Here is a 17,413-nt window from a genome sequence, read left to right as displayed (position 1 = left end):
ATATGTGTGTAGGAAATAATCCTCATTTTTCAAATACCAACTGTAGCAGTTCATCTTTAAAAAATTTAAGTGTCCTAACTCACCTGCTATGTTCTCTTGAAGAAGAAAAAGAAACCTATTTAAACTTGAAGTAAATTTTAAATTTTATTTTTTACTCTTTCAATGACGGGGGAATTTATGTTCATTTAGAATCTGTATTTTTCAGTTTGGCAGACTGGATTCCTAAAATGAAGAATAAACCCTTAAACCTCCTCCTTTGAGGAGTCTTCTGGTTTTCCTTTATCAAAATGGATTTTTCTTTTTTATTTTAAGGGGCTAATGGAGACACAGAAGGAACCATTTCAGGACTGACACTAAGCAGCAGCTGCAAATAAAACCACTGAATGTGAAGTCTGTTAGGGTGAGGAAGCCAACAACCACTTGTAACTGTAATGGATTATTGCTCGGTGGCATATCCCCCCCCCAATAAGTCTTAATCTACTTGTTTAACCACATTTCCTATCTACCAACTCAGTTTACAGATCATCAATTATCATACTTTAAATGAAGATACAGTAAAACCTCAACTCAGCAGACTTGTGAGGCGATGGATAACGTTTTTCTTTTTGTGTCACCCACAAATAACAAGACAAAAGCCCATTTCCGAAGCAGTCTGGACAACTGTCACACAAGTGTCACACAAATGGTGTAAATTGATGGAAATGGCATCATTCTGGAGTTAACGGACAATCCTTCCCCCTCGTCTGTTAAATTGAGGTTTTTCTGCAATGGACCATTCATGCAGCAGTTCACAAGTGAAGGCATTGCGATAGCAAGAACAGGTGAGAATGGCTAGAAGGAGAAGTATTTATCATGCAGCGCACGGATTTGAATATGAGGTGGATGAAGTTCTCATGGACGTAGATGTGCTTAGTTGCCTCTGTATAATGCTACAGCAAGACACCCAACAGGAGCTAAGTAATAAGGGGTAAAGCAATATAAGTTAAGCAAATGCTCTTAGGAATCTTCCTGCTCAACTATTTGCCGAGTTTTTCTACTTCTGTCACCTTAAACGCTAGATCTGATGCAGTTGGAATTAAAGGGAGGCAGGAGATGATCAAGTGGAGAGAATTAAGAGTATTGTCATTTTCTCGTGGACTCCTGGGAACATAGAAGGACTTCTGAGATCCCCTGAATATCATGTCCCTAGCTTGCATTTGACCAATTGTTACAAACTCTGTCGCTATCAGTTTCCTTCTCCTCTTCTCCTTCCCAGCATAGTAATTTCCAAAGGGCCCAATATTTACTTTCTACCAAATGCTCTTCCTTATTTGCTGCTGCTGTAAAGAGGAAAAAAAAAAAAACCACGGAAATATTCCCACCCACTTGCAATCCAACTCTGGAGAGCTATCACAAGAAGGAATAATAAGTCACTGTTATTACATCTTCTTACATTGTCACATACTTACAAGGTACAATCCAAGAGATTACAACAGCTGCACAGGGCCAATATTAGCTCTGGCACTTCCACATCCCTCCCCCCACTTCCGCCCACCTTACTTTTAGAACCCCAAACCTGGGGCTTGCACAAGAGGCTCTCCCAGGAACTTGTGCTGAACTGCCAGCCCCCAAAGCATAAATTACATTCAGTGTTGACAGGTCAATGCCCCCTTCTTTCTTCTAACCCTCAAGGCTGGATTCAAAAGTGCTTGGAAGCCATGATGCACAGTCGGTTCCCTTCCCAACAGCCTGCCATGCTCATCCATGTCGTGGAAGTGGCAACAATGTGGGTTGTATAACTGTCCTCTTGGGACCAGGCCTGTTGGATTCCATCTCGCAGCTAAGGGACATGGATCTCGTGCAACACAATTGCCAGTACATTCAAGAACTTGTTCAGATTCAGAAGGGCAAGAAAGCCCGAGGTGTCTAAGAGGTGATGTGGCCTGGCTGGGCTTGTGCCCTTGCCCGCATGTCCAGTTCTAATGGTACAAACCAGTGGCCAGAGGAATGAGATCAGGCTGGATTTGACCAGAGGTCAATGGGATGGAGCCAGCTATTGTAGCGGCTGCTCCAGCCCAGGTCTGTCCACACTGGGGAGGGAGGATTAATTGCATTACCCTGATCACGGATTGGAAATAAAGCCTGAGACCACATCACTCATCACAACCACACTGATGCCCCTGCCACAAAAGTGGAGACGAGGCCTGTAAACACTTGCACCAGGAGAGCTGCCAAACTAGAAACAGAAGAAAGAGTGGGAAGGATTTTATCCTTCTCGAAATGAAGCAATAAACTAGGACAAAAGTCAGAAAGGGGAGATAATACTGGGACGAGTGAAGAAAGGAGCTTTTTACAAATGTTCCTTCATTTCTTTCTTTCTTTTAAAAAAAGGACTCTGCTTTTAACAGCCAGGCTCTGTGATGCTTTGGAAGAACTCCTTCTCTGGCTGCTCAGTACATATAGCTTCAGGAGGAGGTTCAGCATCCATAAAAAGTGGCCTTGTTGAATTCCTCAGAGATGCCCAGCGTTGTCCTCACCATGGTTGAGCCCCCACCCCCTCTTGGCCCGCAACCAGCTGCCTCAACCATTTGCAGCCTCCCCTCAACGTTCTGTAAGAGTGAAAAAGATTTCTAGGAGAAGGAGGCACCCTGGGGCCTTCCAAGGAGCGTAAGACATAACAGCTATTTCAGTGCAACAATCAGGCACCAGACCTGAGGAAAATTAGCAGAAAGAATGTGTTTCAGTGCGGCTTGAAGAAGGAGTGTGCTTGGTGTTTACGAGTGATAGCAGGGTGATCCTGAGTCTAAGACTAAAGGGGTCTGGCAAGGCAATAGGTGGAGACTGCTGCTAATTGGTGTCTTGGCCTAATTCATTTGGTCCCACTCCTCTGACCTGGACAGGTCGGGTATGGGCGGCCATCGCAATTGCCTCACGACATTTCAAATTAAAATGCTTCACAAAACAGGCATTAGGAGCTGTGTCTGCTAAATAAAGATACGTTCTCTCTCTTGGATAAAGAAAAATGCCCCCAAAGAGTCAGTAGGTGGTTTTACTGCCCGGGTAAGTTAGGATGCTGTTGTGGTTGTGTGTGTGTTTTTTATATATTAAGCCACTCCTAACTTTTCTCTCACACTCTTGCTCAATTCTTTGAGAGGCGGGAAAGGTCTGCGTTCTAGAAGAGAAAACCCAATTGGTTGAAAGGGCAAGGGAAACCGAATAACGGAAACAGGATTCTCCATGAAATATGTTTTCCACATGCCCATCCACACTGTATTTGAGCAAGCATCTTCACTCCTGTTTTTGTATACACTCCTGCCTAGAAAGGAAGGAGGCTGGCCTACAGCTCCTTTAGTGTGACACAGCTCAAGTGCATTCACTAAGCCCGGTACCCTGACATGAGGAGGAGGAGGGGGGTTCACTTAAGCCAACTAAGTGACACAAAGATTCCCTTCCCTCAGTGCTATTGTTGTGACAAACTCTCTTGGACCCTTCAACGCTCCACCCCCGTATTGTCATATTTTGGGGGTCCATGGAAGTAGTGCAGTTCAGTCACCAACCGCTCCAGTAATGCTGATTTACATTCCGCCTTCAATACTCCTTACAAACCCAGAAAGAAAAGGGGAGCCGACCCCACGTAAACACTTGTCCCTCTCATTTCCCAAAGTCTTAATTGGGAAGACAACAACATCAGCCCAGGTCCTAATTCTTCTCTCCAAATACTGGGACGCATTGCTCCCGGTTCTCTGTAGGCTTCCCTGATGACCTGTTTGAAGAGACAGCTGTTGCTCAGGACATCAGCAGAGCAGCTCAAGGCCTGGCAGTAGAGAGACCTGTGAGACAATGAGGTGGTCTTGGTGAGGGCAGCTTATGCCAAGCAGAGCCACTGAAGCTGGGCTCTGGATGGGAACCACCATCTCCTGTGCATGACAGAAGTCATGATCCGTGCTCCTTTGATCTAGAGTGGGATCTCCTTAAGGAGAGGAGGCATTAGTCACTGCACCCATGTTGGCACCATTGGGATGGGGAAGAGGCTCCCCCTGGCATACTACACCAGGGCAGTTCGGGCCTCGGTCCTTCCCATGCTGGCACTGCTGCTTTTCCGGCGCAGGCCTGGGGTGGCAATAGTGCTGTAGCCTTCATTTGGGCAACCATGTTGCATTAAGATGTCAATGCATTCTTGGCTTCCTGCTCGGCGAGCGTAGAACAGCGCGGTGTGCCCCACAGCATCGTGGGCCTTAACGTCAGCACCGTACTGTGGGGGAGAGAGAAAAAAAGAGTGATTAGTGTTAGGAACTCCAAAATACAAATCTGTCTTCTGCTGTTGTGTAGGCATGACTGGCTTACATCTGGAAGCTGGAAATCTAGAGCTTCAGTAAGGAGTGGAGTATGCTTGTAGCCACTGCCTCTCTCAAAGGGAGTTAATTCTCTTCCTCAGCCCCTGTTATTTTTGATACTTTTTTCTATATTTCCCCCAAATTACATACTATTGAGTAGGAAGAAGGCAATGGCAAACCATTTCTGAAAACGTTGCAAAGAAAATTTCGTGGACTTCTCCATGTTAGTCACCATGGATTAAGACCAGCTCAAAGGCAGAAAAATTAAACAAAACCAAGCCACACAGACCAATCACTTAATTTTTTCCCCCCACCTTGTTCCAGTTCTCTCAAGCTCCATCGGTACCAGGCTTCCAATGGTATCAAAGACAGGGTGAAACATCTCTCCCAAATTTCCAACCAATCCTATGGCAGTTCCTGACTGGGGACAAGCAATGTTTTTTTTTTCTGTACCTCCAGAAGGAGCTTAATGACTTTCTACTGGAAGAACAGCATGTGTTGGTTGTTGTGATGCAACTAGACCAGGGGTAGGCGACCTCGGCTCTTTTATGACTCATAGCTGCCTCAGGAATTCTGGGAGTTGAAGTCCATGAGTCATAAAAGAGCAGAGGTTGCCTATCCCTGAACTAGACTGTAAGCTAGAAAAGACCTCTGCAGGTACTGAATTTTGGAAAAGTACATCATTGTTCAGTTTTAAGTAGTCCAAGAAACATAAATCTTCTATTCAGTAGAAGTAATTTTGACCTGAGATAGTTATCATTATAGTTTCACAGGATACTGAGAATAGGAGACAGCTGCTTTGACTACAGATTCTGTTCGGTTTCCTGGGCAATAGTGTTTTCCTACATGAGAGATGAGAGCTTTTGCATGCAAAGCATGTAATCCACAATTACGTTTTGCTTCAAACCAGCTGCATAGCTTATGAGGCTCACACAGATTATAAGGGGTTTGTTTGCATCTGCCCAGAGGACACCGTAGATGTTGTAAATGGATCCAACTCAAAAGTACAAAGAACTATTTTCAAGTTACTACCAACCTCCCATGTCTGCATGGACCAAGAATGTTTGAAATCCCAGAAGGAATATATCATTTAACGCATATATACTGAAAAGTATGTATGTATATATTCTGAAAATGCATTTCATTCTCAGAAATTAATGTTCTAGCAGTCAGCTCTAAGCCATCTGTCTACTGTATATGCTAACTTTCCCCTTTGATAGCGCATCTTCTATATTCTTTTAGAAAGGTGGTTGGTGCAGTGCTTAGAATGCAGTACTGCAGGCTACATCTGCTGATTGTCGGCTGCCAGCAGTTTGGGAGTTTGATTCTCACCGGCTCAAGGTTGACTCAGCCTTCCATCCTTCCGAGGCTGGTAAAATGAGGACCCAGGTTGTTGGGGGCCATAGGCTGGCTCTGTAAACCGCTTAGAGAGGGCTGCAAAGCACTGTGAATCGGTATATAAGTCTAAGTGCTACTGCTAAGTGCTATCATTAAGATAATTCTTTCTATTGAAAAAATGTTGATTTTTTAAGATTGGGATGGTTTTAATAATTAATGGAGTGTTTTAACTTAGATGATTTTTATTTATTTATTTATTTATGAGACTTATATACCACTTTAAGTGCGAGCACTCTCTAATCGGTGTACACCAGTAAGCAATGTATATATATATATATTTACATTGCCCCCAACAATCTGGGTCCTCATTTTACCTACCCCGGAAGGATGGAAGGCTGAGTCAACCTTGAGCCGGTGAGATTTGAACCGCTGACCTGCTGAACACAGTCAGCTAACGTGGCCTGCAGTACTGCACTCTAACTGCTGCGCCACCTCGGCTCATTTTTTGTACAATAACATAGATGTAATAAGATATTTTTTGTACAATAACATAGATGTAATAAGGCAGTGGTTCTCAACCTTTTTAATGCCGTGACCCCCAACCGGTCGTAAGTCGAGGGCTACTCAACCGGTCATAAGTCGAGGACTACTCAACTGGTGCAGCACCGTTTGCAGAATGGGACTTTTGGCGGGCTCAGCAGGCAGAGACAGCCTGGACAATTCCTATTGGCTTTTGAAAGCCAATAGAATTAGACTCTATTCAAGAGAGTCTATTCTATTGGCTTTCAAAAGCCAATAGAATAAAAGGGAGTAGCACAGCTAAGGAAAAGGGGGAAAAAATGGCGGACTGCGTTGTTTGGCGACCCCCGTGAAATGGTCGTTCGACCCCAAATGGGGTCCCGACCCACAGGTTGAGAACCACTGTGATAAGGTATGACAATCAATTGGATGAAATTTGAAGTTTCTGTAATGAATTGAAGTGAATTAACATTATTTTTTAATTAAGATAGCTATTGTGTAATGGAAGAAGAAATAAATGAGATTGGTGATAAAAGGAGGGATGAGAGAGAAATTAAGAACTAGAATATATCTGGAAGGGATACCTGAATTGATAACTTGTTGAGTTGAAGTGAAATTTGATTTTGGTAATTGTAAACTGATAAAAGTTTTAAAACAGGTTTAGTAGTAATACAAATTTAATTTAGAAATGGAATATTTTAAACGTATTATGTTATTTGAGGGAAATAGAGAGGAGACAGTGTATGTATTGAGTTGAGCTGTTTATTTATCTTTTTACTTTGGAATGTTTGATTACCCAAACGCCACGGTGTGTCCTGAGTACTTTTTCTTAAAAATTAAAAAAACTAATAAAATATTTTCAAAAAAAAAAAGATAATTCTTTCTCTCCTTGGACTTAAAAGTGCCTCCACTGCCAAGCACTTACCCAGACCAAAAGCTGGGTGACAACCACGTGCGAAAGGTCACATGCCACATGCAGAGCTGTGCGCCGGTCCTTGTCCCCGGTAGGAGCATTGATCTGTTCCTTGGAACTGTGGGCGAGCAAGAGCAGCACAGCCCCCAGGTCTCGGTCTAAGACAGCCTGGAACAGTTGGCACCCAAGGGAGAGCTCAGAGTTTGGTAGAGGTGCCAGGAATAGTCGTTGCTCATATTTGGCTCGGATCCAAGATTCTCGCTCTTCCCTGAGAAAGGAAATCAAGACAGCCCGCTATGATATAAGAGTCTTTAAGCTCAGAGACAGCCTGCTATGAAAAACACACCAGGCTGAAAAGAAAAGAAGAAGAAGAAAAACCATGATGGGTTCTTATGCAGAGAGATGGTCAAAGGGATGGAAGAGCAAGATGAGCAGGAAGAAAAGGAGCAACATTCAGACATGCGTACACTGGTTGCTAATATCTCTATAGTGAAAAATTCAAAGCAGTTATACAGACAGCTTCTGATCGAAGAGCTAGCTAGGATGTTTCTCAGGTCCCTTCTTGGAAGGGGTATGAATGTCAACTGCTTCTCCCACCGCATGGCTTCTTCCTCTAGGCCAATGTTTCTCAACCGTGGCAACTTTTAAATGGGTGGACTTCAACTCCCAGAATTCTTTCAGCCAGGTTGAGAAACACTGCTCTAGGCAGAGAGAGAGAGGGGGAGGGAGGGAAAGAGGGAGAGGGAGAGAGAGAGAGGGAGGGAGAGAGGGAGGGAGGGAGGGAAAGAGGGAGAGGGAGAGAGAGAGAGAGGGATAGAAGGAGAGGGGGAGAGAAGGAGAGAGGGATAGGGAGGGAGGGAGGGAGGGAGGGAGGGAGAGGGAGAGAGGGAGGGAGAGGGAGGGAAAGAGGGAGAGGGGGAGAGAGGGAGAGGGAGGGAGGGAGGGGAGGGAGAGAGAGAACAATTACTCTCACGTGTAGAGTTTATAGAATTAAAGATATATTTAGAATTAACCACTTTTGAGTCCTGTTTAACTCCAATAGATTTCCGCCCCTCCTCCAGTTAGCAATGCTGCATTGTGCCCAGCTTCAGCTGCATCATGCATTTTCACAGTAAATTAACTTCTCTCTGTGTCGATCCAAGTATGTGTGCCACAATGCTTACTCCCAAATAAGTAGACACGCTATGCCTGCCCAGGTCTCCAAGGCTTTACTTTCACTACATTATGTGATTATCTGCACTCACCGTGAAGACTCACAGGTGGGTTTCCGGCGCCCCTGTGTGCATTTCTCCCAGACGCTGTTGGCCGTTTCATTCCCGATAGAGGTGAGCACCAAGGTGAGCTCCAGGGGCCAGTCATCCAGGTCAAGAGAGCGCACACGAGACAGATGGGTGCCCAGATTCCGGTGGATGCCAGAGCATTCAATGCAGATCAGCGCCCCCAAGTTCAGACTGGCCCAGGTTGGGTCTGCAGCAAGGAAATTGGATGAGTTGGGAGTGTGGGATGAGGGAGAAGGAACTTCCTTCCCTCTTTAAAGCAAAGATCTGTTATTCCAAACCCTTCTGATGTGCTAAATCCCATGCAACACGAGTTAGGATGGGAGATTGTAACTAGCCAAGTGGGATTCCCAGTGTGGTGTGGTGTGGTGTGGTGTGTGTGTATCTATCTATCTATCTATCTATCTATCTATCTATCTATCTATCTATCTATCTATCTATCTATCTATCTATCTATCTATCTATCTATCTATCTACCTACCTACCTACCTACCTACCTACCTACCTACCTACCTACCTACCTATATATGTAGGTCTTTGGTTATTCGGGGTTTTTCCCGCATCAAATTGGAAGTGTCTTGACAATGTTTCGACAAAGTCTCATTCGTCATCTTCAGGCTGGTGTTTTCAGCTTTGTGCTTCTAGGAGCAATATGTGATCGTAGCTGTTTCTTCCTTTTAACTGCCAGTGGGGATATGAACTGATTGGATGGGGGGTTGGCTGTGCTCTGATTGGTTGGGGGAGTGTTCTGTTTGGGTGGGGGCTTTGTTGTGCTCAGGTTAATCTGAGTTGCAGGGGGATGTGAGATGGTGAGCATTGCTATTGTTTGGCTTCACGTTCGTGGTCGTGCCTCATCTTCATGGTGGGTGTGAGTTTGCTTCATGTATGGATTGGAGGGGTTTAAAGTGGCTAATGATGCAGCTGTGGTCTGGCTTCTGGTTTGTGGTCGTGCCTCATCATCGGTGTGGGTTTGGGTTTGCTTTTTGCGTGGACGTGTGGTGGTGACATCCTGTGTGGCTTTCGTGAGTGTGGGTCTAGTGTCATTCTTTGTGTTAGGGACTCGTTTGTCAATAAGGGCAGGTTTCCAAATGGCTGGTAGGCGGGAGGTATCATCTCGTTTATTCATCTCATTTATTTATTCACCAAGACACTGCCAATTTGACGTAGGAGAAAACCCGAATAACCAAAGACGTTTCGATGAGGTCCCACTCGTCATCTTCAGGCTGGGGGCTTCGTGCTTGTGTGAGCAAAGTGTGATCGGAGCTGCCGTCTCTCTCTATATATATTGGTGGGGCTGTGTGGATGCTGGCTTAGTTGCTGTAGGTGGATTGGTTGGCTGTGTTGGAGTTATTGTTTATGAATTGTTTGGCTGTTTCGTAACATCCTGAGTAGTTGAGGTGCTGGCTGTGTGCCCATTAGTCTTTTGTGTTGTAACGACTTGGGTAATGGGTTGTGTGATGATATCCTGAGATCTAGTGTAGTGATATCCTGAGTTATGTGTTGCACCATCCTGGGTGGTTGGCTGTGTTGTAACATCCTGAGCTTTAGCGTTGTATCCTCCTGAGTTCTGTGATGTGATGTCCAGGGCTGAAGGCTGTGAAGTAACATACCAGGCTTTGGTTTGGCTCCGAGTTTGCGGTCTAGCTCTGTGTTCATGGCGTGTGTCCGTTTGCTTTGTGTGGGGGTCAGAGGAAGGTGCAGCAGATGGTGATGTAATCGTGGTTTGGCTTCTGGATGGTGGTTGCATTTCGTCTGAGGGATGGGTTTGGCCTTGGGTTTGGGTCTGGTGAGGGTGAATGGTGGTGGCGTACTGTGTTGTTCTGGGTCCGGTGTCAGTTTTTGTGGCTAGGACTCGTTTGTTGATTAGAGCTAGTTTCCAGATGTCTGGTAGGCGGGAGGTATTGTCACGTTTATTCATGTTGTGGTGGTGTTTTTCTATTTCGATGGCTTCCATAATTATTTTCTTGTTGTGGTGTTCAGTTTTGGAGATTAGTGTGGTTCCTTCAAAATCAATTTCATGTCCTGTAGCTTTAAGGTGCTGGAAGAGGGAGGAAGTTTTTTCTTCTTTTCTGACTGTGTTCTTGTGTTATGTGATGCGTGCATTTATTCTCCTATTAGTTTGTCCAATGTATGTGGCTGGGCAGATTTTGCATGGTATTTCATAGACTCCTTGGTTTTCTAGCTGGATCGTGTCTTTGGGGTTTCTTAAGATGTTGGCTATTTTTTGGTCGGTGCCGAAGGCTGTCTTGATATTGTGTTTGTGGAGAATTTTGCTGATTTTATCTGTGGTCTTTGATGTAGGGGAGGATGGCGATGTCATTGTACTGTTCTATGTCTCGGTTCTTGGGGGGTGTTTACCTTTGGATTAGGTTGGTAATAGTATTTCTTTGGAATCTGATGTTTGTGAGAGTGTGTAATTCAGTTTTCAGGTGGTCTTTGTCGGCTAGGCATTTGGTTGTGGATATGAGGGTCTTGGCAGGATGGTGATGCAATTGTGCGTTTAAATAGCAGTTGGTGTGTGTTTTTTTCCGGTAGATGGTGTGTCCTAGGGAGCAACTAAGCCAGTACTCCACACACCCCCACCAATATATATAGAGAGACGGCAGCTCTGATCACACTTTGCTCACAGAAGCACGAAGCCGAAGACCCCAGCCTGAAGATGACAAGTGGGACCTCGTCGAAACGTCGCCAAGATACTCTCAATCTTAACAGGAAAAGACCCAAATACACCAAGACCTGTATATATATATATATATATATATATATATATATATATATATATATATATATATATATAGTTAAAAAGGTTAAAAATATGAACCCTGGGAGTATACATAGTAAAGAAATAAAATGAACACCAGGGTAATAAAAACTGTAAAAGTTTTTAATTAATTAAAACTATAAAAGTTTAATTAAAAGCGCCAAGCTTTCACCGTCACCTGCCGGCATCTTCAGGGCTAGCGCGCCAGAGAATGAGGAAGTCCTTTATAGGCGTGTCAAGGTTTGCGCCCGGCTCCTTGACCTTTCTCAAGGAGAAAGAAAAAGGAAAAACAGGTTAACCGTACGCAATTGAATCAATCAGGCTCGATAACAAGGTCAAGGAGCCGGGCGCAAACCTTGACACGCCTATAAAGGACTTCCTCATTCTCTGGCGCGCTAGCCCTGAAGATGCCGGCAGGTGACGGCGAAAGCTTGGCGCTTTTAATTAAACTTTTATAGTTTTAATTAATTAAAAACTTTTACAGTTTTTATTACCCTGGTGTTCATTTTATTTCTTTACTATATATACATATATATATATATATATATATATATATATATATATATATATATATATATATATATATATATATATATATATATGTTTTCTGAGGTTTTCGCGGGTATTTGTATGTAGGTCTTTGGTTGTTCGGGTTTTCTCCCGCGTAGTGTCTCCCGCCAAGACACTTCCAATTTTACGCGGGAGAAAATCCGAACAACCAAAGACCTACATATATATATATATATATAATACAGATCCCACCACCTACCTGGAAAAAACCACCAGATCCAAAATAAAAGCCTCCCCCATTAGCGAAGAGATCCAGCAAAGAATCATTCCCAGAGAGAAATCATCCAGATGCCCCAAACTCTATGGTCTCCCCAAGATACACAAAGAAGGAACCCCACTCAGACCTATAGTCAGCTCCATAGGCTCACCTATACAAAACCTAGCCAAATTTCTCGCCAAACAACTACAGCCCTATGCAGAATCCATCACCTCACACGTAAAAAACTCATTCCAGTTTATAGAGATCATAAAGAAACAAAACTTACAGCCCAGCGACCTACTCGTGAGCTTCGATGTCATATCCCTCTTCACCCAAGTGCCTATCAAAGAAGCCTTGACAGCTATCCAAAACAAATATAACCCCCCCAAACACATCTTAGATCTGACCAACCACTGCCTATCCAACACATACTTCATCTATAATGGACAAAAATACAAACAAACAGAAGGAGCACCCATGGGATCACCCCTCTCACCTGTCATTGCCAACCTCTACATGGAACACTTTGAAACCCAAGCTCTAGAAAAATCGGATCACAAACCCAAACTCTGGCTCAGATACGTAGACGACACCTTCATAATCTGGCCACATGGGAAGGAAAAACTGGACAACTTCCTCACACACCTCAACAGCCTACACCCCAAAATACAGTTCACCATGGAAACAGAAGCTAACAACCAACTTCCCTTCCTGGATGTCTTAGTCTACAAGAAATCCAATGGCTCCCTAGGACACACCATCTACCAGAAGAAAACACACACAAACCGCTATCTGCACGCTCTCTCACACCACCACCCAGCACAGATCAACTCTGTAGCCAAGACACTCATCTCCAGAACAAAACGCTTAGCTGACGAACAACACCTAAAACCGAACTACACACTCTCACCAATGTACTAACATCCAATGGATTCCAAAGAAATAAGATTACAAACCTAATCCAAAAAGAAACCCCCACTAAAATCCAAGACAAAGAACAAGAAAACGGCAAAGCCCTCCTCCCATACATAAAAGGCACCACAGACAGAATCAGTAAGATCCTCCATAAACACAACATCAAAACAGCATTCTGCACAAACAGAAAAATATCCACCATCCTTAGAAACCCCAAAGATAAAATTGAATTAGAAAATCAAGGAGTATACGAAATCCCATGCACCACTTGTCCCACCACATACATCGGACAAACCAACAGAAGAATAAGTGCACGCATTGAAGAACATAAGAACTCAGTCAAAAAAGAGGAACCAACATCTTCCCTGGTCCAACACCTTAAAGCCACAGGACATGAAATTGACTTTAAAAATACCAGAACCATTGCCAAAAGTGAACATTTTAATAACAGAATAATCAGAGAAGCCATCGAGATAGAAAAACGCCCACACAGCATGAACAAGCGAGATGATACCTCCCGCCTACCAGCCATTTGGAAACCCGCCCTTATTGACAAACGACTCCCTAACACAAAAAATGATACCAGACCCACACTCACAAAAACCACACAGGATGTCACCACCACACATCCACGCAAAAAACAAACCCAAAGCCACACCGATGACGAGGCACGACCACAAACCAGAAGCCAGACCACAGCTGCATCATTAGCCACTTTAAACCCCTCCAATCCATACATGAAGCAAACTGACACCCCCCATGAAGAGGAGGCACGACCACAAACGCGAAGCCAAAAAATAGCAAGGCAGCCCAAAATCTTAAACTCCTCTGCAACTCAGACTAACCTGAGCACAACCAAACAGAACACTCCCCCAGCCAATCAGAGCACAGCCAAGCCCCTAACCATTCAGAACACACCTCCACCCAATCAGAACACAGCCAAGCTCCCACCCAATCAGTTCATACCCCCACTGGCAGTTAAAAGGAAGAAACAGCTAAGACCACACATTGCTGCTCAAAGCACGAAGCTGAAAACACCAGCCTGAAGATGACGAATGGGACTTCGTCTAAACGTCACCAAGACACTTCCAATTTTACGCGGGAGAAAACCCGAACAACCAAAGACCTATATATATACTCTCCAACCTTTTAAAGAGGCCCAGTCTTGAAACAGCTCCCTTTTCCTATGAAGAATCAATCTGTTCCCTTAAAAAGGAGTGCCAGCTGGGAAGCAAAGGAGCCAGATGTTGCACAAGAGAAAGGTCACTGAAATCTCCTCTGCTGAAGTTGGTGTGCCAAACCTGTCTGCTGGGGAAGGGCAGACCAAAGGACAGAAACATCTGTGCCATGCTGTGCTGTGTCTAGCTAAAGAAATGGCTTATTTCTTTAGCTCGACATTATCATTTGATGTAATAATTGTCAGACTGAAGCTTCAAAAGATACTTAAAAAAAAAAAAAAAAACGCCTGTCCCTGAAAGCTTAAAAGAGCAGGTGGAAATAAATCTATATTCCTATTTCTCTGGTGTGTCTTGCCTTTGTCTTCTTCCTTGATCTTTTCTTAACATTTAAATATTATATTATATATCTTCCTAGTATAACACCTAGAAGATAAGATGAAGTGCAACCAAAAATATAACATTGCTAATAAAAATATACAAAATAGTAATTAACTGAGTGACATTTGAAAAAACTAGAGATATACATAAAAATATAGCTATTTTTTTAATGCACGGTATTACTAAAGTTATCCATATAGACCATCTATTATTCATGTTCTCAGCTTAGAGAGAGAGAGAGAGAGAGAGAGAGAGAATATATATATATAGGACAGAGAAGGATGCTATGTTTCTGGAAAGCCATTCATTAGTTTGTGTCTCTTGGGATTAAAAAGGTCCATCATCCCCAGATTTAGTGAATGCTGGTTTGAAAGCACAGAGAACACTTCAAATCCTATTGCTTCATAAAGCTATTCAGACAGCCACCAATTTTGCTCAGCCCATCATCTTAATAAGAGAAAGATATGCATGCCATCCAAATCCTTCGGAACAAGAGATTAAAAATGCTTTTAACTGAGTCCAAAATATACTTTTTATGAAGACCGGAAGCAACAATATTAGAAGCTGAATTAGAGTTAGTAATTAATGTCCCATTGAGGTTTGTACAGGAAATGCACCATCCCTATTGAGTTTATTTTTGGAAACAGGAAATCATTTCCTATACAACTCCAGCCAACATGCTCTAAAATAAGCCTGTCCACTTCCGTTCTCCAGCTTTGTTGGACTACAGCTTCCAATGTCTCCAGCCATTTATGCCACTTGCTGTGTGGGATGGAAATTCAAGAGCATGCCTGGTTGAAAAAGTCTGAACCGCCACATACTTACTTAATGCCCCACAATCCACACACAAAGAATTTCCTTTGGCATTTCGGATAGCCTGGATTGCCACTGCTTCACTCTGGCTGTCCATCCGGGCCTGTTGGGGAGATAGAAGACGGAGAGAGATGCTGAAATGTCCATTGTTTCAAGGGTTACTTCACAGATTGCCCTAATTCTAACTGAGGCCTTGCAAGACAGGGTGAGCTATTTCTTGAAACCTGTCTTCCAAACCTGTATGAAATTTTTGGATCATGCGCCATTTCCATTCTCAGATGCAACAGGATATTCTCTGAGGATACTCTCCTTTCCCTACACTTTTTAATGTTTGATATGAAACAAATTAATGTTGTAAGCTGCCCAGAGTCATTTTGAAATGAGGTGGGCAGCAAATATAAGTGAAACAAACAGACAAATAAGTTAAAATTGAATCACAAAAGAGGGCTTTCTTTTCAGCAGGGCCTACTCTGTGAGAATATTCACAAAAGAAAACCCCATTTTTCTTCTCCAATAAATCAATCAGTTTTCTTCCAATTTTTGTGTGTGTGATTGACTTCTATTTTTCTTGCTTTTAAAAAGTTTATGTGAATTACAGTGAACTTCAATACAACCATTGATTAACCTAAAGTGACCAACTTTTTTACAATGAAAAGAAGGACACAAATAAATTGAAGAAAAAATATTGTAAATAAAAGAAATATTTTATTCGTTGCAACAATAATACAGACAACTTGCATGTGCAAAGTTGCCAGCCGGGTGTTTTGGCGCACTCAGCAGCAATTCCTATTGGCTTTCGAATAGCACAGCTCATACAAAAGTTGAAAAAAAAAACCCATCAAAAAAAGTTGCCGGAACGCCGTTCTGAGCGTTCTGTGAGAAAAAAAAAGCCCTGCAGATTAGTCTTCAAATATCGAAAAGGAGGACATGTAGGAGGACACTTTTCGAGGGAGGACAGAACTTACAAAAGGAGGACTGTCCTCCCTAAAGGAGGACGGCTGGTCAACTTAATTAACCATTAACCATTTGCAAATAATGCTCAAACTCTTCTTACCAAGATGACAGAATTATGACTAGGCTAAATCACTTTGAGTGATAGAATTCAGGAAGGAAGGAAGGAAGGAAGGAAGGAAGGAAGGAAGGAAGGAAGGAAGGAAGGAAGGAAGGAAGGAAGGAAGGAAGGAAGGAAGGGTTTCAATAGCGTTACAGGGCCTTGCCATTTAGAAGCACTTTTACATTATGGTTTCCATACTTTCATCTTCAACTGACTAAGGTTTTCTTACACTTGTGAGAGCTGCATTCACTACTAAATCTATGAGATGCTCCCCACTACATATGTATTGCTTAAAGCACCCTTTGTTAAGACAACCTTCACAGCAAGCTGAAGTGATCCTAAATGCTGACAAGAGAAGAATCAGCCAAGAACCTGCAACCCAGTAAACCAAACTGTTTATATGCACTGACCATATCTCAGAGACAGTAGAACTGGCAAGCCAAATTAGCAGGGATAAATAAGAAGGTCACCCAGATGAATTTATCAAAAACATTCCAACCCCAGGTTGTAATTTACACCGTATCTGCCCTTTTCTTTTCCTTGCCTTTGCAATACGGGTAAGCCATGGGTACCTAGGCTTTGGTTCTGCCTTTGCTTAGGACTGCCCAACCATTGCCAGTCTACATTGTTTTATTGTTTGTATGCTAATGAAATAATGCTATATCTTCAGTTGGTTCACTTGATTGCTTTAGGTGAGCCAGCTTTTGATTATAACAATGGATTAGAGCCTGGCAAAAGGAGGACACATCTTCTTTGTTATCCTCCATCCAGCAGGCATAGCCTTAAAATTAAATATTGTCTGGTTTTTTTGTGTCTTCTTCCAAATGTCATTGAAACTGTTGTGTATTGTGACTGTGTAAATTGTCTGAGTTTTTTTTTATTTTCTATCCCTCCTGCTTAGACAGACTCACAGCCTAGATTTATATTATTTATTTCCTGATTCCAGCACCTATCTTCAATCTAGTCGCTTCAAATATACTATCATCGTAAGCTGTAAATCCCTTGACCTGTTTTATACATTTCTATAGGGAAATTTGGAAAATGTGTTGTGTTGTTGATTCTGTATTATTGCTGTTCTTGAAGATAAAGATTTATTGGAAAAATACAGGTAGTCTTCCACTTAGAACCATTTGTTTAGTGATCGTTCCAAGTTGAAACAATGGCACTGAAAAAAAGTGATTTATG

General features: G+C 42.9%; 1 protein-coding gene across 5 annotated transcripts in view; it reads right to left on the bottom strand.

Moving 5' to 3' along the window:
• Positions 1-118: 118 nt before the first annotated feature.
• Positions 119-17,413, bottom strand: part of AGAP2 (ArfGAP with GTPase domain, ankyrin repeat and PH domain 2) — a 173,929-nt gene continuing 156,634 nt past the window's right edge. For 4 of the 5 annotated variants that reach the window (XM_039347740.1, XM_039347741.1, XM_039347736.1 and 1 more), the window contains 4 exons: positions 15,187-15,277; positions 8,328-8,550; positions 7,096-7,351; positions 119-4,231 (listed from right to left, as the gene is read on the bottom strand). In XM_039347740.1, the coding sequence (XP_039203674.1) occupies positions 4,025-4,231; positions 7,096-7,351; positions 8,328-8,550; positions 15,187-15,277 (777 nt within the window). In that variant the 3' untranslated portion in view covers positions 119-4,024. The remainder of the gene's footprint in view (positions 4,232-7,095; positions 7,352-8,327; positions 8,551-15,186; positions 15,278-17,413) is intronic. The other variant, XM_039347739.1, reaches the window with a different exon arrangement.

The sequence above is a fragment of the Crotalus tigris genome, unplaced genomic scaffold (assembly GCF_016545835.1).
Source record: "Crotalus tigris isolate CLP2741 ecotype Arizona unplaced genomic scaffold, ASM1654583v1 scf7180000018101.4720394464:4744507, whole genome shotgun sequence".
NCBI classification, from domain to species: domain Eukaryota; kingdom Metazoa; phylum Chordata; class Lepidosauria; order Squamata; family Viperidae; genus Crotalus; species Crotalus tigris.
This window is presented reverse-complemented; position numbering and strand designations above follow the sequence as displayed.